The sequence below is a fragment of the Oncorhynchus masou genome, chromosome 30 (assembly GCF_036934945.1).
Source record: "Oncorhynchus masou masou isolate Uvic2021 chromosome 30, UVic_Omas_1.1, whole genome shotgun sequence".
Taxonomy (NCBI): domain Eukaryota; kingdom Metazoa; phylum Chordata; class Actinopteri; order Salmoniformes; family Salmonidae; genus Oncorhynchus; species Oncorhynchus masou.
Genome location: NC_088241.1, coordinates 54790423 through 54816649, shown reverse-complemented (window position 1 = coordinate 54816649; position 26227 = coordinate 54790423). Strand labels below are relative to the sequence as shown.

Sequence of the window (26227 nt, the reverse complement as noted above, 5' to 3'; positions counted from 1 at the left end):
AACTTGACTATAAAGCAGCCCGTTTTCTCTCCTCAGATATAGAGAGACGTCGAATCCTGTCTGCAGATGAAGAGGTCCCAATGAATGTCTCGAGATTAAAAGGTACATCCTTGTACACCATGGATTATGTTAGCAAATTCTGTGAATAAAAATACAGTTTAAAAGTATTACAACTGGGTGTGCAGGCTTCTGTTCCAGCCCAGTACTAACACACCTGATTCAATGTATCAAACTTAATTAGTTAATTAATAATCCAGTGTGCTATTGTTGTACTGGAACAAAAGTCTATTCACCCAGTAAATCAGAGATCAATGGAGCGAGGTTAACCACATCTGGTATTGACTGTTTTGTTTTTTTAGCTAAAATTGTGTTTTAGTAATAATAGCCTACTTGTTACTAAAATGTCTAACCTTTACATATGAGTTAGCTTACTTGTAGACTTTGAAATATGAAAGTGTTGATTCTTTGAAGTTAAGTTAACAATTAAAACAAGTTTAAACACTTAACTATTATTCAAGATTGACTAGTGTTGATGTTGATTAATCACAGATCACAATCCTACAATAAGAAGGGAAGGGAATCTGTCTCTAATTTGTCTGTGTTTTTGTGTTGTATTCTCAAATTGATATTACCTTTTTGTTCAGTCATAAGCTCTCAATAAGTTTTATTTGGTTGTCATAATTTTTTCTGGATATCAGCCATGTGAACCCATTATGCAGCTGATAATGGCATGCCACGCCAATGTAGCCATAGGTCTACAGCAGTGGTTCCCAACTCCAGCCCTCCAGTTCCCCCAACAGCACACTTTTGTTGTAGCCCTGGACAAACATACCTGATTCAACTCAGAGGGCCTGATGATTAGTTGACAAGTAGAATCAGGTGTGTTTGTCTACAGCTACAATAAAACGGTACTGTTGGGGGGTACTCGAGGACCGGAGTTGGGAACCACAGTATGATGACATTAGCCTTATGGGCATTTGCAATGAAACTCTTGACATTGTGCATCTGAAACAGAGAATAGCTTAACTCACACACTGTTAATATCTTGTTCAGCTATATGTTCTCAATTTAAAAACCATACCAGTAGACAATGTATATGAGCCTAATCATATTACTTGATTTTGTACATGCCTTGTGCTGACATGACATTTTGTTGGTGCAAATCCATCCCTTGTAATCTATGTGGTGAAATGTTTGAAAGCAGGAGATGAGATCCATCGCTTAAAACAAACACAGCTACTGAGTTCACTGCCAGATACTTTTATCCAAGAAGGTCTAAGTGACACTTGGAGATGCCACTGTGATAATGAAGAGGGTTTGCCTAAGACTACCACAATTACTTTGTCTATGCTAAATGTGTTTAAAATAAAAAAATTAAAGAGTTGAGCTATATTTTAGTTTTGTTCAAAGGGCCTTGGCAAAGCAGTAATAAAACACTTTTAATTTCACCTGTACAACAATATAGCCCTGTTAAAGTACAGTATGTTTATAATATCATAAACAGTCTTATGTTCCAAATTACATTTTAAATATTCATATGGTTTAAGGGGGCACTGTTGTCATGACAAGGTGAAGGCGGCTACTCAAATGGCACAGAATCGTTCAGATTTACCAAAGCACAGCATATAACCACCATCCCCTATAATTGAGGGATGTCTCCTTTTCATATCTGGAAAATGACAAAGTGGTAGAAACTGATGCAGCATTGCTCATCTTCAGTGGGAATCCAGTCGACATGGCTGTCTTGACAGAGGTCAGCTGGTGAACCTACAGTACATTAACATCAGGTGTGCTTTTCGTTTGTTTGAATATCACTTCAGGTCACCTATACAATCAGGGCTCTTAATTGTTTGGTTGTGTTGAATTCATTCAGGTGTTTGTGTCATATAAAGATTACATCTATTGTTAGGCTTGAACAACCAATAGTCAACATAGCAGGTTGTTCTATCCCATTGAGGCTTTTGTCCTATGCTGTAAATGTCCATACATTGTCCCTCTTATGAAGTTCTCAACAAATGATCATTGGGTTATATGATAACCACTGGAATTAATGTTCCAGGCTATATGGACGTCATATTGTACCATTTGCTTCTCCCCGTTTTATTCTCATGGTTAGAAGGGATCCAGCTTTTGTCAAATGAACGTCTATCGTGGAAAATTACATTAGTCATGCTATCCCATGTTTTACTGTTTAAAGAATTGTCTCGTTATATGCTAGTGTTTTTTCTAACCTGATACAAACTTGTCTTTCTGGGATTTAGGCTGTGTTTCAAACTTCCTAAAAGACCTCCACTTACCCTCTCTTTATGTCCTTGGGGGAATCCTCATCACTATCATGACACAAGGCGAGACCCAGATGCAAACACAGGCGGCAGACGGTTGGAGTCTTATGTTTATTCATTCAAAAGGTGTAGGCAAAAGAATGGTCGTGGACAGGCAAAAGGTCAAAACCAGATCAGAGTCCAGGAGGTACAGAGTGGCAGACAGGCTCGTGGTCAAGGTAGGCAGAAAGGTAAGGCAGGCGTGTACAAAGTCCAGAAAAAGGCAAGGGTCAAAACCGGGAGGACTACAAAAACGAGAAATGCAAAAAGCAGGAAAGACGCTGGTTGACTTGGAAACATGCAAGACGAACTGGCACAGAGAGACAAGAAACAGTGATAAATACACTGGGGAAAACGAGCGGCACCTGGAGGGTATGGAGACAATAACAAGGACAGGTGAAACAGATCAGGGTGAGACAGTCACCATTTGTCTAAACTATTAGCCATACAAGGGAAGTTCGCAACGTATGCTCCTCAACCCTTGTTTTTGATCGAGTTTGCGAGTGTACAGTTATGTTCACTTCGGGGTTCTGAAACGCCCCATAATTCAATTCGCGTTGATTGTACTTCCACTAAGAAAAGTTAGTCAAAACGTAAAACCTAAACATCAATATGGAGAAGTCAACATACAAGTTTAAGTAAAAACAAATGTAAATAAGTTAGAAATTGTGCTACTAATGCACATGACGGCAAAAACACGTCGTAAAAGTAATGATGTTTTTGTTTGGTTATCTTTTGGAAATTGTATAAATAAAACATTCCTGGTTTACGGTCGGATATACAGTGGGGCAAAGTAGTATTTAGTCAGCCACCAATTGTGCAAGTTCTCCCACTTAAAAAGATGAGGCCTGTCATTTTCATCATAGGTACACTTCAACTATGACAGACAAAATGTAAAATGAGGGAAAAAAATCCAGAAAATCACATTGTAGGATTTTTTATGAATTTATTTGCAAATTATGGTGGAAAATAAGTATTTGGTCACCTACAAACAAGATTTTGGCTCTCACAGACCGGTAACTTTGTCTTTACGAGGCTCCTCTGTCCTCCACTCGTTACCTGTATTAATGGCACCTGTTTGAACTTGTTATCAGTATAAAAGACACCTGTCCACAACCTCAAACAGTCACACTCCAAACTCCACTATGGCCAAGACCAAAGAGCTGTCAAAGGACACCAGAAACAAAATTGTAGACCTGCACCAGGCTGGGAAGACTGAATCTGCAATAGGTAAGCAGCTTGGTTTGAAGAAATCATCTGTGGGAGCAATTATTAGGAAATGGAAGACATACAAGACCACTGATAATCTCCCTCAATCTGGGGCTCCACACAAGATCTCACCCTGTGGGGTCAAAATGATCACAAGAACGGTGAGAAAAAATCCCAGAACCACACGGGGGGACCTAGTGAATGACCTGTCGAGAGCTGGGACCAAAGTAACAAAGCCTACCATCAGTAACACACTAAGCCGCCAGGGACTCAAATCCTGCAGTGCCAGACGTGTCCCCCTGCTTAAGCCAGTACATGTCCAGGCCTGAAGTTTGCTAGAGAGCATTTGGATGATCCAGAAGAAGATTGGGAAAATGTCATATGGTCAGATGAATCCAAAATATAACTTTTTGGTAAAAACTCAACTCGTCGTGTTGACAAAGAATGCTGAGTTGCATCCAAAGAACACCATACCTACTGTGAAGCATGTGGGTGGTAACATCATGCTTTGGGGCTGTTTTTCTGCAAAGGGACCAGGACAACTGATCCATGTAAAGGAAAGAATGGGGCCATGTATCATGAGATTGAGTGAAAACCTCCTTCCATCAGCAAGGGCATTGAAGATGAAACGTGGCTGGGTCTTTCAGCATGACAATGATCCCAAACACACCGCCCGTGCAACAAAGGAGTGGCTTCGTAAGAAGCATGTCAAGGTCCTGGAGTGGCCTAGCCAGTCTCCAGATCTCAACCCCATAGAATATCTTTGGAGGGAGTTGAAAGTCCATGTTGCCCAGCAACAGCCCCAAAACATCACTGCTCTAGAGGAGATCTGCATGGAGGAATGAACCAAAATACCAACAGTGAAAACCTTGTGAAGACTTACAGAAAACATTTGACCTGTCATTGCCAACAAAGGGTATATAACAAAGTATTGAGATAATAAGTATTTGGTCAAAAAAAGTTTCCACCATAATTTGCAAATAAATTCATTAAAAATCCTACGATGTGATTCTGGGATTTCTCTCCTCATTTTGTCTGTCATAGTTGAAGTGTACCTATGATGAAAATTACAGGCCTCTCTCCTTTTTAAGTGGGAGAACTTGCACAATTGGTGGCTGACAATACTTTTTCGCCCCACTGTACTACAGCTGTCAGCCAATCAGCAGTCAGGGCTCAAACCACCCAGTTTATAATAACTATATAATTATTAATATAAGTAGACTGTTAGAAATCCCTTTCGGCCCAACAGTCTAGGGGGGGGATGGTAATGAGACCCGTAACATAACTCATGCAAATTATAATTGTGACAAAGTAAAAGTGAGAACAAAATAACCAGGACAACTGAAATCTACCGTCAAACTCAAGGTTCATTTGAAAACACACGGTAATGGGGGGAGCAGGAAAAGGGGCTGAGCTGGACCCAAGGAAAGAAACAATAAGTATTCAAAAAAAAATAAGCTAGACCAGCCTACTTTAACAGCTTACTAACTAAATACAGTGGGTGGTCCACCCAGTTCTAACTAGTGTATTTAGCAAAGTCTACCTACAGGTAATGTATGCCCATGGGCAACTTGTCTTCCCCTTTTCCCACCAGCAATCAAACACCATAACCAAAACAATACTCACAGGTGATGACAAAGTGCTATGGAGGTGCTCAAACAAAAGAGAGGTTAATACACAAAGAGAACGTGACCTACACACATGGCATTTACAGAGAGAGATTAAGCTCTAGAGCAAACAACTGACAGGGTTTTTAAACCAACTAATTTAGGCTATTGGGTAGGAAACAGGAGGAGGTGTGTCTTCTGATTGATGATTGATTGTTGACTGATTGGGGAGTGATGATTTTCACCTGTGAGGGGAGAAGGAGAGAAAAGAAACACACACAGAGGATAAACACACAGGATACATGTATCCGTAACATAGACATGCAATCAAAATTGACTGTAGCGCATATAAAGCACCCACAAGCTACCGGTGGCTGAAAACACACAAACGGGTGATGAATTTCCAGGCAAGGGTGGTCCATTTAAAATGAATTCCTTCCTCCTTCACCCTGCAAGTGTAAACTCGTCAGACGTCATGATGCGTCATCAGAAGTGTCCACTTAATTTGAAGGCTGAGGGGAGAGGGTGTGTCTTTTCAGTGTTTGTAATGCAGCTATAGTGTTTGTTGTGAATGCAGTTAGACGGTTGAGCCCTCAGGCTGTCAACCTTGTGCTATCTTAAGTCTACAACGTGTGTAAAAGGTAATTCGTTGTGTATCTGCTGACTGCCACGTATACAGAAGCTGGTTGTATTTTCTCAATAAAAGCAGAGACCCGGCAATGTTTGTTAAGCTTTCAACTCTGAGCCATTCTTGGTGATGGTTGATACGCTTCATTTTTGCAAATCGTATAATAAAGTATTGTTTGAAAGAATCTGCAGTCTCTCTTCCCTTTTGATTAGATATTCCACAACACGTCTTATTTTACATTTTCGTAGCAGGTTAGGAGAATTAGGTTAAGGTTATGAAAAGGGTTAGGGTTAGTTAAAATGAGCAAAAATTACTTTTGACAATTTGACCAAAGCTGGATTCCTTTTAGCCAGGACCCCTTTTTCAGAGTTGTTTCCTTTGCACAGGAAAAATGTGGCCTTTGATAACATTTCATGGAATTCTACTACACATTATATGACTGGAGAAATTAGCTGAATCTCTTTTAATACGATGGTAGCCTATGCCACTAAATTAAGCGCTTAGTGATAATTTAGGCTATTAATATGTAATCTATTCATAACATTTGGAATAGAAGGCTTACATTTGTCTGAAAATGCAATGATAGAGGCATGCAATCCATTCTTATAAAGGTGCATTTTTATGGTGAAAAATAGCTTCCCCAAAACTTTAAACTCACGCGACACATGCTAATTGCTAAACTACAAGCTATCTAGCTAATTTTGGCTAACCTGGTGTACAAAAGGCAGTGAAGTATTTGTAGGTAATCATATCAGTAATGTTAATTCATCATATGAGAGTTGTAGCTCCACCCACCGGTCAAGTGGAGCAGAGCATGCTGGGCGATCTCCAGCTCAGAGAAGAAGATTAGCTCGAGAGAATTCAAGTGAGACAAAGTTCTAGCCATCCTTGTGTTTTCCCACCAGTTATCTTTCATTTTGTTAGCCAAGGCCAGTGTGCGTCCTTGTTGATTTTTAAGTACATATTTCATATCTTTCAGGTGTTTATGTCTGAAAATGCACTGTGACATTAATGTAATATTTATGGTTATGCTAATTGTAGTTTCTACTGCTAGCTATTGTGATCTGGCTAGCTCTGTAATGGTTGTCTTATCATTTCGGACATTTAATCCAGTATTTGTTTAGGATAATGTCCCCCGGTGCGTCGTTTATATGCCCTGTAATTGTATATGTGTATGCTACATCATTATATGGCTATTACATTGTATTTCACTGTTTAGAGGTATTCAAGTTCATTGTGCAGTTGTAGCCCTGTACTGAAGATGATGGTGCTATGCTTTGTAGTACACGTGCAGCAGCACCCCTTAGATCTAAAATTAGTAGAGTCACGTTGTATTGCGCTGTATGGTCCTGTATAACATTGTCATCATAGTCATGTACTAGCCATGCATATTGTTTATAAGAGATGTGGAGATTATATTCTGTCATTCACTATTGTATCTTTATTTCTCTCTTGCAAGACCACACACACACACTTTGGTTGAAGCAAGTTGCAAGACCACTAAGTGCCTTAGCCCACCCATACTACATACACTGTGCGGTGCTGTTCTGTGCCTGTGCATCTTCAGCGTTATTAAACCACCTCAACTGGAATCCTACCTGTCTGTCATCTGTGCCCTTACCAGCACATGGGAGCGAACACATGAAGTAAAACCTAACCTAAAGAATACACAGTCCATCAAGTCCTCACTTACACCTGGTTAGCATAACAGCTTAACTAAACTCGAAATCGATCAGACTTGACTTACCAGTGATGACATGATCGTAGCAGGCCTGTTATTGACAGCTGTCTGGGTTCAGCTCTTGATGGGCAAATAAGTTTCTTCACTTTTCTGACCATTCTTGAGGCTTATCTTGGTTTCACCAATGGTGTTTCATGATTGCGGGGAATCTGTAAGCATATTTTTTCCCCGTTGTCTGTCCTTCCTTGTTAGAGCAGCCAAATACTTTACAAAAAATTACCGTGTTGACGAATCAACTAGTTTTAGACACTGTTATCATGCAGTTTGGAGTAGCCACTTGGCTGTTATTTTCAGAAATATTAATGCGGGGGTCTTCCAACATGGCCGCCAGGAGGCGTCGTACGTCAACTGCAAGCCCTCTAATGTCACTCTAGTAGCTAAAGATCCTAAAAGCACATTATCAGGGTGGTGTGTGGGGAGGGGATGGGGAGCCCGGGAGGAGGCTGGTACCACAGATAGAACAATGAGACAGCTGTATCACTGGATGTATACATCTAAAGCACCCTGTTGGCATTTCCACTCACCACCAGATATGGTGATGAGAGAGAGCTCAGTGCCAAGCAGTGTGAGAAGATGGAGCGAGATGGCTTTTGCCCGACATTCTGCACATTTTATCATCGATCAAAGCTTGAATGTAGTTATTGCACATGCGCACATAGTAGGAATTCCCTAACGGAAATATGCAAATAATGCTCGAACGCGCCAATAGGATCTTGCTAACTCGTGCATGGCTCTGCCCACTTCCTTGCTTGTTCTACCCAGTATGATTTATTTGCTCCGCTGTCATCTATCTTCAGATAATTATAAAACATATTTTTTCAACTAACCTCATTGTTCTATCTGTGGTATTACCAAAGATCTTTATATCTAAAAGAGCATTTAGAACTGGGCTCATCTACATATTTCCGTTAGGGAACGCCTACTGAAATGTGCGTAATAACTCAATTCACCTTTGCACTCCTGGACAACGCGATTTTTTAAAACTTGCAAAATGTAAAGTCTACAAATTTTAGTCCACTCTTTACATAACATTTTAGTTTTGGGAATAGAAAACTATTGAGATCAAAATGTTTGATCGAATTTGCAGAATGTCAGCCAAAATCCATTTCGTTCCATCATTTTTTGGCGGCAGCGGTACTGTACGACATACCGGAAGTACCTCCAAGCACTCATCCAGTGAAGGTTGCCAGTTCGAGTGAAGAGAGCAGAGCACGTGGATCGGCGGAGAGAGGTGAGAATATGACTGTATAGTTTTATTAAACAGTCACTTTTATTGCATTGTTTTTATCTACCTGATAAGCTGTAGATAGCTGACCTGACTTAGCTATAAATTTGCTTCGATGCAACCAAGAGGGTTTTTACATTGTGCTGGACTGTAAAAACTATTGGTTGCATCGAGGTTAGCTATTGTGTCTGTCTGCAACGTTAGCTGGTTAGAGTTAACTATAGCTAGCTAGCATTTTATCGATACATACATTTCAAGTTGTCATAATGACATGCACGAATATAATAATGTAGCTTGCTGTCTATGCTTATTATTAGCCAGGGTAAGTTAGCCATAAAAGCAACATGGTCGCTTTAGCCAGGCCTGCCAGTCAATACGATTTCCTTGCCATAGACGTCTTAAATGGTCTCAGCTTCTAATCAAACTAGGTACGTATTTTAGCTAACTCCTAATATTTCAATCTGCACTGTTAAATTGTAGTTTGGTCGTAAATTGATGTAGAAATCATTATATGGACATCTGGCAGATTAATTTTATAGCAATGGCTTCCTCTATGTGCACAGTCATTGACGACCAGGAAGTGCCAGCTCTGACCTTGATGGTATAGTTAGGGCTGTCAAAGCCATACTATAAATTATCTCTGCTGACGTGTAGTGTTGGCAACCATAGGAAATATCATACATAATGTAGCCATGAGAGAGACATCTCAGTACAATTATTATTAGCTAACATAAACTGATTTAGCTGGACATGATGATGAAGAAGATGGGGATTACTGTGTCTTAACTCTTCATAATTCCAAAAAGCCTGTCTGTATATTTGGTATAGGGGTCCTGGTTCTCTGAAGCCTCTAATCCCCGAGCCAACTAGGTCAAAAATGTGTAGATGTAACCTTGAGCAAGGCACTTTTTAAATAATTTTTATTTTTTGTATTTAACGTGTAAGTCACTTTGCATAAGAATGACTAAAATGTTAAAATGTCTTAAGTGTGCGATACTTGTGACACTCATGGTGTGTTGGGGTGTAAAACTGTTTCTGATGGGTGTGTGTATTGGGGTGTAAAACTGTTTCTGATGGGTGTGTGTGTGTTCTCTCTTGCCAACCACAAGGAGACGGCAGGAGAAATGTATGTATAGTTAACTGGTTCTGACTTGGCTACGCCCCACTCAGAGGCAGATTAAAGATGAATAATTCTCAGTTGATGCCGTGAGTTTCTTAGCCTTGCCCCAGATCTGTTTGTGCTGTATGGACTTTGATGCTGTGACTATCAGTTTCTCAGGTTTTGTTATTTGTGTGTGTGTGTTTTGTCTCCAGTGTGAGAGAAGGCCATGGTCTAGTGTTGAGTCTTAGCAAGGTTAGGGAGAGAGGGGAAGAGATAGAAAAGGTCTGCCTGCTGTCTGTGTGTGATCATTTCTTGTGTTGCGTCACCTCATGTTGGTTGGTAGCAGAAGTATCTCTGTGTCAGTTTGTGGCTTTGATTGTAACTTCCTGCCTGAAGCAACCTGTGCTGCTTGACACAACTAAACTCTGTATTTACACAACAAATATTCCTGGGCCTGACGTGTATCACTGGTTCAGTGAATGACTGATCTGTTTTGTGTCTACAGTACAGCCCTATTCTCCATGAAGGGTTTATTCATTCCCTCCATCTTAACGTGTTAAATGATGGAAATTCTGTATTGCCTATTGCTTACACACTCACTGCATCACTGCCTCATTGCCTGTATCCGCTACGGAGCCGCAGTCAAACGACCACCCCTCATCACTGTCAAACGCTCCCTAAAACACTTCTGTGAGCAGGCCTTCCTAATCGACCTGGCCCGGGTATCCTGGAAGGACATTGACCTCATCCCGTCAGTTGAGGATGCCTGGTCATTCTTTAAAAGTAACTTCCTCACCATTTTAGATAAGCATGCTCCGTTCAAAAAATGCAGAACCAAAAACAGATACAGCCCTTGGTTCACTCCAGACCTGACTGCCCTCGACCAGCACAAAAACATCCTGTGGCGGACTGCAATAGCATCGAATAGTCCCCGCGATATGCAACTGTTCAGGGAAGTCAGGAACCAATACACGCAGTCAGTCAGGAAAGCTAAGGCCAGCTTCTTCAGGCAGAAGTTTGCATCCTGTAGCTCCAACTCCAAAAAGTTCTGGGACACTGTGAAGTCCATGGAGAACAAGAGCACCTCCTCCCAGCTGCCCACTGCATTGAGGCTAGATAACACGGTCACCACCGATAAATCCATGATTATCGAAAACTTCAACAAGCATTTCTCAACGGCTGGCCATGCCTTCCGCCTGGCTACTCCAACATCGGCCAACAGCTCCGCCCCCACCGCAGCTTCTCGCCCAAGCCCCTCCAGGTTCTCCTTTACCCAAATCCATATAGCAGATGTTCTGAAAGAGCTGCAAAACCTGGACCCGTACAAATCAGCTGGGCTTGACAATCTGGACCCTCTATTTCTGAAACTATCCGCCGCCATTGTCGCAACCCCTATTACCAGCCTGTTCAACCTCTCTCATATCGTCTGAGATCCCCAAGGATTGGAAAGCTGCTGCAGTCATCCCCCTCTTCAAAGGGGAGACACCCTGGACCCAAACTGTTACAGACCTATATCCATCCTGCCCTGCCTATCTAAGGTCTTCGAAAGCCAAGTCAACAAACAGGTCACTGACCATCTCGAATCCCACCGTACCTTCTCCGCTGTGCAATCTGGTTTCCGAGCCGGTCACGGGTGCACCTCAGCCACACTCAAGGTACTAAACGATATCATAACCGCCATCGATAAAAGACAGTACTGTGCAGCTGTCTTCATCGACCTTGCCAAGGCTTTCGACTCTGTCAATCACCATATTCTTATCGGCAGACTCAGTAGCCTCGGTTTTTCGGATGACTGCCTTGCCTGGTTCACCAATTACTTTGCAGACAGAGTTCAGTGTGTCAAATCGGAGGGCATGCTGTCCGGTCCTCTGGCAGTCTCTATGGGGGTGCCACAGGGTTCAATTCTCGGGCCGACTCTTTTCTCTGTATATATCAATGATGTTGCTCTTGCTGCGGGCGATTCCCTGATCCACCTCTACGCAGACGACACCATTCTATATACTTCCGGCCCGTCCTTGGACACTGTGCTATCTAACCTCCAAACAAGCTTCAATGCCATACAACACTCCTTCCGTGGCCTCCAACTGCTCTTAAACGCTAGTAAAACCAAATGCATGCTTTTCAACCGATCGTTGCCTGCACCCGCATGCCCGACGAGCATCACCACCCTGGATGGTTCCGACCTTGAATATGTGGACACCTATAAGTACCTAGGTGTCTGGCTAGACTGTAAACTCTCCTTCCAGACTCATATCAAACATCTCCAATCGAAAATCAAATCAAGAGTCGGCTTTCTATTCCGCAACAAAGCCTCCTTCACTCACGCCGCCAAACTTACCCTAGTAAAACTGACTATCCAACCGATCCTCGACTTCGGCGACGTCATCTACAAAATTGCCTCCAACACTCTACTCAGCAAACTGGATGCAGTTTATCACAGTGCCATCCGTTTTGTCACTAAAGCACCTTATACCACCCACCACTGCGACTTGTATGCTCTAGTCGGCTGGCCCTCGCTACATATTCGTCGCCAGACCCACTGGCTCCAGGTCATCTACAAATCCATGCTAGGTAAAGCTCCGCCTTATCTCAGTTCACTGGTCACGATGGCAACACCCATCCGTACACCTGCTGGAGCGCGTGCTATCTCACTGATCATCCCTAAAGCCAACACCTCATTTGGCCGCCGTTCGTTCAAGTACTCTGCTGCCTGTGACTGGAACGAATTGCAAAAATCCCTGAAGTTGGAGACTTTTATCTCCCTCACCAACTTCAAACATGTGCTATCTGAGCAGCTAACCGATCGCTGCAGCTGTACATAGTCTATTGGTAAATAACCCACCCATTTTCACCTACCTCATCCCCACACTGTTTTTATTTATTTACTTTTCTGCTCTTTTGCACACCAGTATCTCTACCTGTACATGACCATCTGATCATTTATCACTCCAGTGCTAATCTGCAAAATTGTAATTATTCGCCTACCTCCTCATGCCTTTTGCACACAATGTATATAGACTTGCCTTTTTTGTACTGTGTTATTGACTTGTTAATTGTTTACTCCATGTCTAACTCTGTCTGTTCACACTGCTAAGCTTTATCTTGGCCAGGTCGTAGTTGCAAATGAGAACTTGTTCTCAACTAGCCTACCTGGTTAAATAAAGGTGAAATAAAAAATAAAATAAAAATACACCAATCCAATCCAATGATTTTAAACCATGAGAGGGAGTGAAGAGGTACAGACTAGAATTCTTCATGGATCCACCTGTACGCGAATACCCAGACCCAATACAGGACTCGGGTGGCTCTGGATCCAGAATTCTAAAGAATGTTGTGGTTCTGGGTTGCATCTGATATGATTGTCATAGATCTAGGGTATATGTCATTTTAGCTGACTTGTCCGGAAGGGCCTTTACAGATCTGGGAATACTGCAGTAGAGAGAGATTAATTTAATAATTTATGCATTTGCTCTTGCTTTACGCGAGAGTGGGGCATTGTAGCTTGATGTTGGCCAATCATGAATTATCAAATTGGAAATTGGCGCCATAGAGCCTCGTTCCATGTGTGGCAAAAGTAAGGAGATATCTAATCAACGCAGGATGGAATTAAAATTACAGAATTAAAAGGAGGACAGTCATTGTAGCCTAAGAGCCAACAGGCAGGCTACTTAATGTTCAGAATGAAGTTATTTGTAACTGTAGGATCAGAAAGTGCAGGCACTGCAGCCTCAGTTAGCCCAGCTAGCTAACGTTAGCTACTTTAACTTCTTGGGGCTGCAATCCCGTTAATTAACTGGGTCGATATGACAACAGCCAGTGAAAGTGCAGGGTGCCAAATTCAAAACAACAGAAATCTCATAATTAAAATTCCTCAAACATTACATGTATCTTATACTGTTTTAAAGACAATCTTGTTGTTTATCCCACCACAGTGTCCGGTTTCAAATAGGCTTTACAGCCGAAAGCACCACAAACGATTGTTAGGTCACCACCAACTCAAAAAAAAAACACAACCATTTTTCCAGCCAAAGAGAAGTCACAAAAAGCGCAAATGGAGAGATAAATTAATCACTAACCTTTGACAATCTTCTTCAGATGACACTCATAGGACTTCATGTTACATGTATTGTGTATGTTTTGTTTGATAAAGTTCATATTTATATAAAACAAAATCTCAGTATACATTGGCGCGTTACGTTCACTAGTTCCAAAAATGCGCATGACCAGGACCTGGCTCTCTGCCAGACCACTGACTCAAACAGCTCCCATCCGGCCCCGCATCACAGTGGAAGCCTCGTTCAAGTTTCTAAAGACGGTTGACATCTAGTGGAAGGCTTAGGAAGTGCAACAACCAATATTCCACTGTGTATTCAATAGGGACTGGGTTGAAAATCGACCAACCTCAGATTTCCCACTTCCTGTTTGGATTTCTTCTCAGGTTTTTGCCTGCCATATGAGTTCTGTTATACTCACAGACATCATTCAAACAGTTTTAGAAACTTCGGAATGGTCTAGCTGTCCTCAGGTCCGTTTGGAATGGGTCTTTTTTTAAAATATCTATATATTGATTTTATTTATACATATATTTTGATTTTATTTATACATATCGGGTCCGGTTGAGAAAGCCCCGGGTCCTTATTGGAACGGCTCCAACTTTCTTTTTGGACCCGTGACCACCTCTAATGCAAACTTCAGGGAGAAGGGAGAGGAACGGAATGAGGATATAGGCTCAAAAATTACTTTAGACTAACCTTCCCTGTTTCTTTCAGTGCCCTTCTCACCCTCTGTCTTCTACCTCCCTCTCATTGCCTCTTTCCTTCAGATTTACCATGGCAGCAACTATTAATCAAGTGAGGTCGTCATTTTCCAAAATGGTGAGCATCTCTCAAGTACACGCACCCAATATTGGCCTCAGACCCCAACAAACACATCATTTCTCTATTTTCTCTCCCCCACTTTCTTTTGTGTGTGTAGTTTAAGAGTGAGCGGTACAGCCCCTTCACTCTGCAGTCAGACGGAGAGAGCCACGTGGAGGTAAAGCTGTCTGATGACATCGTTGACCACGCCCCCTCTGAGCAGGCAGGCCAGCCAGGGGGCTCGCCCTCCTACAGGCCCCGCCCCAAGCGGAACTACCGCATGTGTTACCTGGCCCTTGGAATCCTCTTCATCTTCATCATCGGTGCATAGTCTTCTTCACTCTCTCTTGTGTCTTTGTCACACTCGCCCTCGCTCCCTGGGCAAATTCGTCTTGCATTGCCCGGTGGGCAGAGTTTGTGTGTTTTAGACCATTCCATTGGTCCTAAAGTAAAATCTACACCCACTCAGAGAACTGGGTGAAGCAAAACAAGCCTCTCTTTAACCAATACCTGCCTCGTCTCTGTTTCAGGTTATCTAATTGGCTATGTGAGCCACCGTTCTCCTCTCCAGGAGCCAATCTCTTGTGATTCTGAACAGGAAGAGGGTGTGGCTAAGAAGGCTATCGTAGAATACCCTCTATCCTGGACCAATATCACCAGTCTGCTGGCACGGAGACTGACTCCTGACGCCTTCAACAGCAGACTGAGGTAGACACACGCCTGAAAAGACTAATTAACTAAACTGTCCTGTCTCTCTCTCTTTGTCTGTCTGTCTTTCGGTTTCTGTCTCTCTCTGACTTTCTCTGTCTCTCTCTTTCTGTCTCTGTGCAGTGATGTTGAACAGACGGATCACACAGCAGGGAGCACTGGAGACAACATTCTGGGAAATCGTGTGTTGGAAAGCTTTAAGAGTCTGGAGATGGAGCCCTGGACTGACAGACACTATGTCCAACTACAGATGCCCAACAGGTACTCGTACACACACATACTCTGTCTCGCACACGCAAAATTTCACTTAGCTTCTAACGATCTCCCCTCCAATCCCCTTGCCCCACAGTGAGAAGCCAAACCGTGTACTGATTGGCCAAGATGAGGTGTGCCAGCCAAAGGGCTATCTGGCCTATAGCGCCACAGGAAAAGCAAAGGTCAGCCAATCAATGTCCACATTGACTGATGATATTTTGGCCCAATATAATCTAAGGTTAAATGCTTTTAAAGGGACATTTTGTAACATATTTTCTGCCACTTAATGTTCACAATCACAGTTGTTGCCTGAATCTCACAAGGGGTAATTGTTTTGTGTGTCTGCAGGGCAAGGCAGTGTATGGTAACTATGGGAGTCAGGAGGACTTGGCACTGCTACAGACTCTGAAGGTTGAGCTGAACGGCACCGTGATTCTACTGAGAGCTTCAGGACAGATCAGCCTGGCACAGCAGGTATGGTGTGTGTGTGTGTGCGCGCGATACAATATGTAACAGTGGATTTTGGTGTTCTTACCTGCGTTTGTGTTTCAGGTGGCTAATGTAGCTGCATTGGGGGTATCTGCTGTGTTGATTTACCCTGAACACAAGATTCAAACTACTGAACTATATGGGCATGTGAGTACACACGCACACCACTCCAGGGTGAATCTTATTGATGATTACTGAGCCTGATCCAGAGGTGCTGCTTCAACTGCAGCCCTTTAGTTCTGATGTCGTAGCTCTGATTGTGTGACGTTTTCCTGTAGGTCCATCTAGGTTCTGGAGATCCCTATACTCCAGGGTTCCCCTCCTTCAACCACACCCAGTTCCCTCCCACCCAGTCCTCTGGTCTGCCCAATGTACTGGCCCAAAGCATTACTGCTCAGACTGCTGTCAAGATACTAAAGTAAGATCTCTCTCTCTCACTCACTCACTCACTCACTCACTCACTCACTCACTCACACGCCTAACTGTGTGTCTCTCTCCCCAGACGTATAGGCGGGCCTGATTCTCCTCCCAGTTTTAAAGGAAAACTGGACAATGTGAAGTACACCCTGGGAGGGGCCAGTAGTGAGGATGTCACAGTGGAGGTGAACAACGTGCTGCAGGACACCGAGATACACAACGTCTTTGGAGTCATCAAGGGCTTCATTGAGCCAGGTACGTGTGTGACCCCAGCAGGAATCAAGCCTAGGACCATGGCGTGGTTAACACAATGCTCTTTCCAACCGAGGCACACAGTCTTTTTGAGTGGTCTATCTATGAACACTATAGGTTTAGGAGCAATATTTCATCTCTATGCACAGTGTGTGTACTAGTGACAGGGTTTTGTGTTAATTTTCTTGTGTGTAGATCGGTACGTGGTACTGGGGGCTCAGAGGGATGCGTGGGGTCCAGGCTACGCTAAAGCCACTGTCGGGACCACACTGCTGCTGGAGCTGGCAAGAGCTGTGTCTGAGATGGTGCACACAGGTAACACACATTCATATGTTAACACACACCAATGCATTTTAACACACACACACCAATGCATTTTAACACACACACACCAATGCATTTTAACACACACACACCAATGCATTTTAACACACACACACACACACACACACAATGCATTTTAACACACACACACACCAATGCATTTTAACACACACACACACACACACCAATGCATTTTAACACACACACACACACACACACAATGCATTTTAACACACACACACACAATGCATTTTAACACACACACACACAATGCATTTTAACACACACACACACACCAATGCATTTTAACACACACACACACAATGCATTTTAACACACACACACCAATGCATTTTAACACACACACACACAATGCATTTTAACACACACACACACACATTCTGACATCTGTGTGTGTAGATGGTTTCCGTCCCAGGAGGAGTCTGGTGTTTGCCAGTTGGAGTGCAGGAGAGTACGGTAGTGTTGGAGCTACAGAGTGGCTGGAGGTGAGCACTGCACAAACACACTGTGTAGAAAGTTCATCAGGATAAGGGAGTGTTTCCGCTAACGGAATTTGATGAGAAAAATATGTCGCTGGACGGCACTGATTGGACCAGCCTCTAAAGTAGCAGTGTGTGATATTTAGCAGTGTGTGATAATTAATGCCGTGTGTTCCTCTCCAGGGATACCTCTCCTCGCTGGACAGAAGAGTTGTCACCTACATCAGCCTGGACGGAGTAGTCACGGGTGAGTGTATACACACACACACACACCACCAAAATACTTCATAAAGTATGTTTTTAATATACATGTGTGGATGTGATCTTCAGGAAATTATGCTGTGAATGCATCTGCCAGTCCCCTGCTCCACAGCCTTCTGGAAAGAACCATGAAGGAGGTGAAGAATCCCATTGGTTTTGGAGAGTCTGGGAAGTCTCTGTATGATCATGTGGCTGGAGTCAACTTTGAGAAGGCAGTGTGAGTACACCTCACATATCACTCCAATGATATATCACACCAAACATGTGTACAGTAGGTCTAATGTGTGTGTGTGTGATATCAGGTTTAAGCCCATGCAGATGGAAGACTCTGCATATCCGTTCCTGGCCTTCTCTGGAATCCCTTCTCTCTCCTTCCGCTTCGTCTCTCAGGAGGTGAGAGGCACACTGTCCGGGTTGGATGTGTTTACAGATGGTTCGATAACCATCTCTAATACAGGGGTGGGTAACCGAGATAGATCTAACATTGTGTGTCTATGTTGTAGGTCTACCCCTACTACGGCACCTCTTTTGACAACAAGGAATACCTTGGTTTCGCCACCGCCCATCGCCTTGGTTCCATAGCCACTGGGGCGGGATTAGTCGCAGGTCAGCTGGCGTTACGACTGGTCCACGATCACGTGCTGTGTCTGGACGTGCTACGCTACAGGAAGGTTCTCAGCCAATCGGTGGTCAATATCAACCAGCGCCTCAAACAAGTCACCCGGGTTTGTTTTCATGGTTGATTTTGTTGACATTGTAGTTGTTGTTTTTTTAGCACAGCCCTAATTATGTTGTGTTACAGGATGGTTCTGCCGAGGGTCTGTCAGCTCGTTGGCTCATCATGGCCTTAGGGTCCTACAGTAGAGCTGCTACTGACCTCAACACCGAACTACTCAACACCGACCTCACTGACACACTGGCCTGCCACAACATCAACGACCGCATCATGAGGGTGAGATACACATATACACACACGCAACCCCGTGTCATCTAAACCGATCAAGGCCATACGGCTCCCGTTTTTATAGTGAACAGAAGTCAATTAGTGGTTCTGTCTTGAGTTTTAAACTAACATTGGATCTCCTCTCTCTTCCCAGGTGGAACACAACCTCCTCTCACCATTTGTCTCCCCCAAGGAGGTTCCGTTCCGCCACGTGCTGTTTGGCCATGGTTCCCACACCATGGCAGCCCTGTTGGAGGGGGAGGACAGGGAGGCACTGCGGACCCAGCTGGCCCTGGCCACCTGGACGCTACAGGGCTGTGCCAACGCTCTCTCTGGAGATGTCTGGGACAGCGACAACCAGATCTAACGCGGTCTAACTGTGTGTGTGTCAGGGGCTTCAGCCTCATCCTTGTTCACTTTAAAACCCAGGATTAGATAACGAGGGATTTGTCAGGGGTGATTATGTCATAACGGTGACCAGGAAGTACTGTTTTCAAGTTGGTCCTTCCAGTGTCAGTCACTGGGTTGTCACTATTTATCACAGCCACAAAGTCATTTGTCTTGTAAAAATTCATGAAAAGAAAATTTGCTTTTTAGTCTTAATTTTAAGGTTAGGATTAGGCATAATGTTAGCAGTGTGGTTAGGTTTAACATCAGATGTTAAGAAGAGATATTATAGAAATAGGTGGGGTTTACCCGTAATTACGGCTTTGTGACCGTTGTAACGAGTGAAGACCCAGTCACTAGACTTCCTGAAGAATGTTGACACTGGTGACATCACTGCCTGACCCCCCCCCCCCCCCAAACTAAAGCCTTGCTCACTACTACAGAAACGACGACCTCTAACCCCTTGGAGCCTATTTATATTTTATTTATCAGTGGCAGAGATCACTATAAATGTTATCAGTTTGATAAAGATATTGTTTATTATTTATGAAGTTATCGGAAGCAGTGCCTTCCAGATTTATGGCAGTTTCATGTCGTTAATTTGGGTTAAGAGTTTATTTATTTATTTATCAGTGCCAGTGCTCACTATAAATGTTTAAATGTCATTTCGTTTTTTATAGAAGTTATCGGGAGCTGTGCCTTCCAGACTTATGGCGGGTAGGCCTTCGTTTGGCTTTTGATAAAGTTATCGTTTAATTTGATAAAGTTATCGGGAGCTGTGCCTTCCAGACTTATGACGGGTAGGCCTTCGTTTGGCTTTTGATAAAGTTATCGTTTAATTTGATAAAGTTATCGGGAGCTGTGCCTTCCAGACTTATGGCGGTTATACTGTCTCCTACTACGGCAGCATCTGCTGAAGCAACAATCACGTAAACAGACAGTCTGACCACCCAAGGTCCCATGACAGTTTAAATATTCAGTTTGCCTTGCCGTTTTAATATTGAGACCGACACGGAAGCGCTTTAATACGGATGAAACATTCTGAAAAACTGTCCAGCTACAGATGGTCAGACTTTCTCTGTATACACAACTCTGTTAACAGAAATACACCACCTCCTGCTACTATGGAAACAGAAACCCGCGGCAACAGGGTATCGCCTCAGAAACGTTGGGTCCCCGACAGCGGCGGTTGTCATGACTGTCACATTTCATTTTGATTGGCTGAAATGCATGCACTTAAATTCAGAGTGTTCAATTTGGCATGTTTTAAACATGTCAGAGCTAGCTACTTGGGCCACATCTGAGATTTCACCCTGTTTTAGAAAGCCTGAAAAGACTGGTTCAAAGTAGTGAACTGAATAGGGTGTCATTTCAGATGCAACATCAAGGAAAACAGGCTCAAATCTCTTTGAGCTGAACTTATTAAACAAGCTTTATATAGTTTATATAGAGTTGTATATCCTGAATTAATATCGTTCAGGCAGCAAAAGAGCCATTTCCGTTAACCAGTTATTTTGGAGCAGTTTATATTTCTGATCTGAACCATTATCGGGAGCAGTGTCTTTCATAATGACGGGCATTGATGGTAGTTTTTGCCTACCAGTGTGTGTTTGTATGTATCGGGGGCAGTGACTCCCATATTTCACTGAAGGGTGGAGTAACTTATCGGGAACAGTGTTTCCCAAAGTTTTATAACTATATTTTTCTTTGTGTTCACAGTTTAGTATGCGTGTCCTCTTTCTGTGTGTGACCTGCTATTGCTCTTGTTCCCCTCTGAACTACTTGTAATGGATAAGTCCTACCTACTGATGGAGGTTGCTGAGGGGGGGCCGGCTCATAATAATGGCTGGAGCGACTGGAATGGCATCAAACGCATAGAAACCATGTGTTTGATACCATTCCGCTTCAGCCATTACCACAAGCCCGTCCTCCCCAATTAAAGTCCCACCAACCTCCTGTGCGTCCTATGGCATGTTACTGTATTTTTCCTTAGAAATGCAATCCCTATAACAGGTATTCCCCATTCAGGCCAATACGATTCTATTCCTGTGTATTTTCCTGTGCAGTGAATTATCAGACACTGAAACTCCTGTTGTAGCTGTCCGCTAAATATTCTTGTTCTTTTGATTATTGATCACACTGTCAATCAGGTAACTAGTAACATTTCTGTTAGACTTGTCAGTGCTAGTCTGTACTCATACATGTTCATCTGACAGACGATGGGTGCTTTTTAGAGGTTTTTGTACTATTGAGTTCTAATTTTCTGTTGCGCTTCAATAAACCTTTTGGCTTAGCAATACTGGATTGTGTGTGTGGTTATTGATAATTAATTGTGGTTGTTAGCTAACTATGAAATCACGAATTGCCTAGCTGCTTTTAGCAACGCTAGTATTTACACACTAGTGTTGCTGGGAATTGGCAACAACAAAAATGTATCCGCCCACCTGTAGTTAAATAAAATTATATTTCAATTTAGCCTGTCGATTGTGTGTAGGCTTGGTCCTTATGCAGTAAGGAATTTGAGAAGAAAAATAGCATCTAATGGAACATAAAACATTTCTAAACCTGGGTCTGTTGTAGACCCATGCAGTTCTTTTCTGTTTACCTCCTGTCAAAAAAATCCCGACAAATTCTTGTTTTTTGTGTGTAGATAAGACCTGCATGTGCGCCCTTTCTTTAGACGAAGTAAACGGAGAGGAAGAGGGTCTACAACAGACCCACATTTGGAAAGGAAGTTGAATTTACATTCTGTTAGATTTAAAAAAAAAAAAATTTACCCCCTGCAAAAGGACCAACCTTTACAGACAATCAGCAGAGTAAAATTAAATATTTAATTTCTGGCTTCCGTTTATGTTCAAACTAATTCCTAGCAATACTAGTATGTAAATCATAGCAACGCGTAAATACTAGCGTTGCTAAAAGCAGCTAATCTACCCGATCGATCATTTGTGCGGCGTGCTGGCCGCTGCAATGTTTGTGGCCTGGAACGTACCGTCGCTGACGCGGTGACGCAACGCCAGTAATCCCAGCAACACGCTACTAGGAATTAACGGAGAGAAGAGAGAATCGACAGGAATCAACTGGGTGATTCTGTTACCAAGGTGAAAACAACCGATTAAGGCGAGTTTTGGCAACCGATTAAGGCGTTGAGAACATAGGGATACTCTTTCTCCATCTCTCTCTGAGCGCCGCAATGAACTATACCGTTATCTTGATTCAGATCTGTGTCACTAATTAGAGTACCTTTAATAGGCTAATCAGTGTCTGTATGGTCCACTGATGCGACATATTATGTTTAACATTTCAATCGATTAGTTGAAAAGCCGAAGTGTACATGTTAGATTCGATTTGCATCTCTATTATTTAGCCCAGGGTCATTTATGGTATTTAACAAGAGAGAAGGTAGAGTACTGTATTTTCCCTATAGCAACAGAAGTCTGCACTGCAGTGCTGTTTGATAAGAGGAATACAGGCTATATTTAGCTTTCGATATTCAGAGTGCCCTCAATAAGACAGAGACAGAGAGTAAGCACTATTTCTCCACTCATTTAGTGTGTGTGTGCTTGTGGTGGTTTGCTGTGTGTGTTCACACCTCACAGGTGTTGAGCTGAATGAGTCCAAGAAGGGAGAATAATTGGCACCATGTTCAATTTCTCAGTCTCCCTCTTACCCTCTGATATGCACAGTATCCACTTGTCACTCACTGGTCCTGTCAGCTGCCATCACTCAGGATGGTAATAGCTCACTGAGTTGTCATGGTTACCTGGTCTCTGCATCAACTGCATCTCTCCTCTCTCTCTCTTCAGGAATGTTGTCTTATTCAAAAGTACACAGAGGATGTTAAGAGTCAGAGGGAGAGTAGTAGGGAGGAGTAGAAAAGATAGAGGGTAAGGAGGTTAGAGAGGAATGGAGAGGGTAGGGAGGAGGAGAGAGGGTAGAGAGGAGGAGAGAGGGTAGGGAGGAGGAGAGAGGAGAGAGCGTAGGGAGGAGGAGAGAGGGTAGGGAGGAGGAGAGAGCGTAGGGAGGTGTCGAGGTGTGCTGTGCAGGGGTGAGTCAGTATAGAGGGAGAAAGGGAGAGTATATAGATAGATAGCTTAGCTTGGCTGTTAGAAACGGATGAGAGTGGAGTCACCTGATGTGTGTGAGGGGCGATCAACACTGGGCAGACTTGGAGCAGAGTGACGCAGAGAGGAACTTAGACTTAACACTGCTCTAATACACACACATACACACACACGGCTGAAGCCAGGACAAAATCATAGAGGACCGGGAGAGAGGGAGAGATTGTAGGACGAGTGTGGGGTGAGCAGCAGCCATGGCAGAGAACTCTATGTACCAGCGTCTGTCCTACGAGAGAGAAGAGGAGGAGGAGGAAAAGAAGGAAGAGAGGAAGAAGGGATTAATGAAGGAGAGAGGGGAAGAAGAGATGGTAAAGTATTTTATATACTGTGTTAGAGACTGGTTGATTTAGTTGTTAGTTTATTGACTGTGTGTGTGTGTGTGTGTGTGTGTGTGTGTGTGTGTGTGTGTGTGTGTGTGCGTGTGCGTGTGTGTGTGTAGATGACGGAGGAGGGGACAGAGTGGTTGGTAGATCTGTTAACAGACGTTCAGCTGCAGCAGTACTTCCTGCGTATTCGTGATGAGCTGAACGTGACGCGCCTGTCACACTTTGACTACGTCAAGAACGAAGACCTGGAGAAGATCGGCATGGGGCGCCCAGGTATGTAAAGTATATCCTATTTTAAAAATCAAGGAAAGTTCAAAGTCTATTCCTCCAGAAATGGTAATAACAGTTACAACGAGGTCATAACACGGTCACAACGAGGTCATAAGACGGTCACAACGAGGTCATAGCACGGTCACAATGAGGTCATAACACAGTCACAACGAGGTCATAACACGGTCACAGCGATGTCATAACATGGTCACAACGAGGTCATAACACGGTCACAGCGATGTCATAACATGGTCACAACGAGGTCATAACACGGTCACAGCGATGTCATAACATGGTCACAACGAGGTCATAGCACTGTCACAGCGATGTCATAACATGGTCACAACGAGGTCATAATATGCCTTATCGCATCTCCTCTACACCCTGTTCTGTTCTCTTTAACCAGTCTGTTTGCCAGGGAGGAGGCTGAACTCTGTGTGTTGCAGGACAGGGATAGGGTGGTATTCTCTGTGTGTTGCAGGACAGAGGAGGCTGACGGTGTGTAATGTATTCTCTGTGTGTTGCAGGACAGAGGAGGCTGACGGTGTGTAATGTATTCTCTGTGTGTTGCAGGACAGAGGAGGCTGACGGTGTGTAATGTATTCTCTGTGTGTTGCAGGACAGAGGAGGCTGACGGTGTGTAATGTATTCTCTGTGTGTTGCAGGACAGAGGAGGCTGACGGTGTGTAATGTATTCTCTGTGTGTTGCAGGACAGAGGAGGCTGACGGTGTGTAATGTATTCTCTGTGTGTTGCAGGACAGAGGAGGCTTTGGGAGGCAGTCAAGAGAAGGAGAGCTCTCTATAAACGCAAGTCCTGGATGAGCAAGGTACAGCACACAGTGAGTTTGAATCCCTCTTAGCTGTACTGTGTATGTATGTATGTATGTATGAATGTATGTATGTACGTACGTACAGTGGGGCAAAAGAGTATTTAGTCAGCCACCAATTGTGCAAGTTCTCCCACTTAAAAAGATGAGAGAGGCCTGTAATTTTCATCATAGGTACACTTCAACTATGACAGACAAAATGAGGGAAAAAAATCCAGAAAATCACATTGTAGGATTTTTTATGAATTTATTTGCAAATTATGGTGGAGAATAAGTATTTGGTCACCTACAAACCAGCAAGATTTCTGGCTCTCACAGACCTGTAACTTCTTCTTTAAGAGGCTCCTCTTGTCCTCCACTCGTTACCTGTATTAATGGCACCTGTTTGAACTTATTGTCAGTATAAAAGTATAATGTCCAGGCCCGTCTGAAGTTTGCTAGAGAGCATTTGGATGATCCATAAGAAGATTGGGAGAATGTCATATGGTCAGATGAAACCAAAATATAACTTTTTGGTAAAAACTCAACTCATCGTGTTTGAAGGACAAAGAATGCTGAGTTGCATCCAAAGAACACCATACCTACTGTGGGGTATGGGGGTGGAAACATCATGCTTTGGGGCTGTTTTTCTGCAAAGGGACCAGGACGACTGATCCGTGTAAAGGAAAGAAGGAATGAGGCCATGTATCGTGAGATTTTGAGTGAAAACCTCCTTCCATCAGCAAGGGCATTGAAGATGAAACGTGGCTGGGTCTTTCAGTATGACAATGATCCCAAACACACCGCCTGGGCAACGAAGGAGTGGCTTCGTAAGAAGCATTTCAAGGTCCTGGAGTGACCTAGCCAGTCTCCAGATCTCAACCCCATAGAAAATCTTTGGAGGGAGTTGAAAGTCCGTATTGTCCAGCAACAGCCCCAAAACATCACTGCTCTAGAGGAGATCTGCATGGAGGAATGGGCCAAAATACCAGGAGCAGTGTGTGAAAACCTTGTGAAGACTTACAGAAAACATTTGACCTCTATCATTGCCAACAAAGGGTATATAACAAAGTATTGAGATAAACTTTTGTTATTGACCAAATACTTATTTTCCACCACAATTTGCAAATTAATTAATTAAAAATCCTACAATGTGATTTTCTGGATTTTTCCCCCTCATTTTGTCTGTCATAGTTGAAGTGTACCTATGATGAAAATTACAGGCCTCTCTCATCTTTTTAAGTGGGAGAACTTGCACAATTGGTGGCTGACTAAATACTTTTTTGCCCCACTGTATGTATGTATGTACGTACGTACAGTTGAAGTGGGAAGTTTACATACACTTAGGTTGGAGTCATGAAAAATCATTTTTCAACCACTCCACAAATCTCTTGTTAACAAACTATAGTTTTGGCAAGTTGGTTAGGACATCTACTTTGTGCATGACACAAGTCATTTTTCCAACAATTGTTTGCAGA

At 43.2% G+C, this 26227-nt stretch overlaps 2 protein-coding genes across 3 annotated transcripts in view; both read left to right on the top strand.

Annotated features, from left to right (window-relative positions):
- Positions 1–8491: 8491 nt before the first annotated feature.
- Positions 8492–21524, top strand: tfr1b (transferrin receptor 1b). Its single transcript, XM_064949410.1, has 18 exons — positions 8492–8737; positions 14656–14707; positions 14808–15012; positions 15220–15397; positions 15521–15658; positions 15747–15834; positions 16001–16126; positions 16205–16288; positions 16420–16559; positions 16644–16813; positions 17006–17125; positions 17555–17640; positions 17818–17881; positions 17965–18112; positions 18198–18288; positions 18399–18620; positions 18698–18847; positions 18993–21524. The coding sequence occupies exons 2-18, from the start codon at positions 14663–14665 to the stop codon at positions 19203–19205; spliced, it is 2268 nt and encodes a 755-aa protein (XP_064805482.1). The 5' UTR covers positions 8492–8737; positions 14656–14662; the 3' UTR covers positions 19206–21524.
- A 740-nt stretch (positions 21525–22264) lies between these two features.
- The window catches only part of tnk2a (tyrosine kinase, non-receptor, 2a), a 20719-nt gene continuing 16756 nt past the window's right edge, over positions 22265–26227 (top strand). Inside the window, exons 1-4 of one of the 2 annotated variants that reach the window (XM_064949409.1) lie at positions 22265–22345; positions 23032–23654; positions 23786–23945; positions 24700–24770. In XM_064949409.1, the coding sequence (XP_064805481.1) occupies positions 23541–23654; positions 23786–23945; positions 24700–24770 (345 nt within the window). In that variant the 5' untranslated portion in view covers positions 22265–22345; positions 23032–23540. Of the gene's footprint in view, positions 22346–23031; positions 23655–23785; positions 23946–24699; positions 24783–26227 lie in introns of both variants that reach the window. The other variant, XM_064949408.1, reaches the window with a different exon arrangement.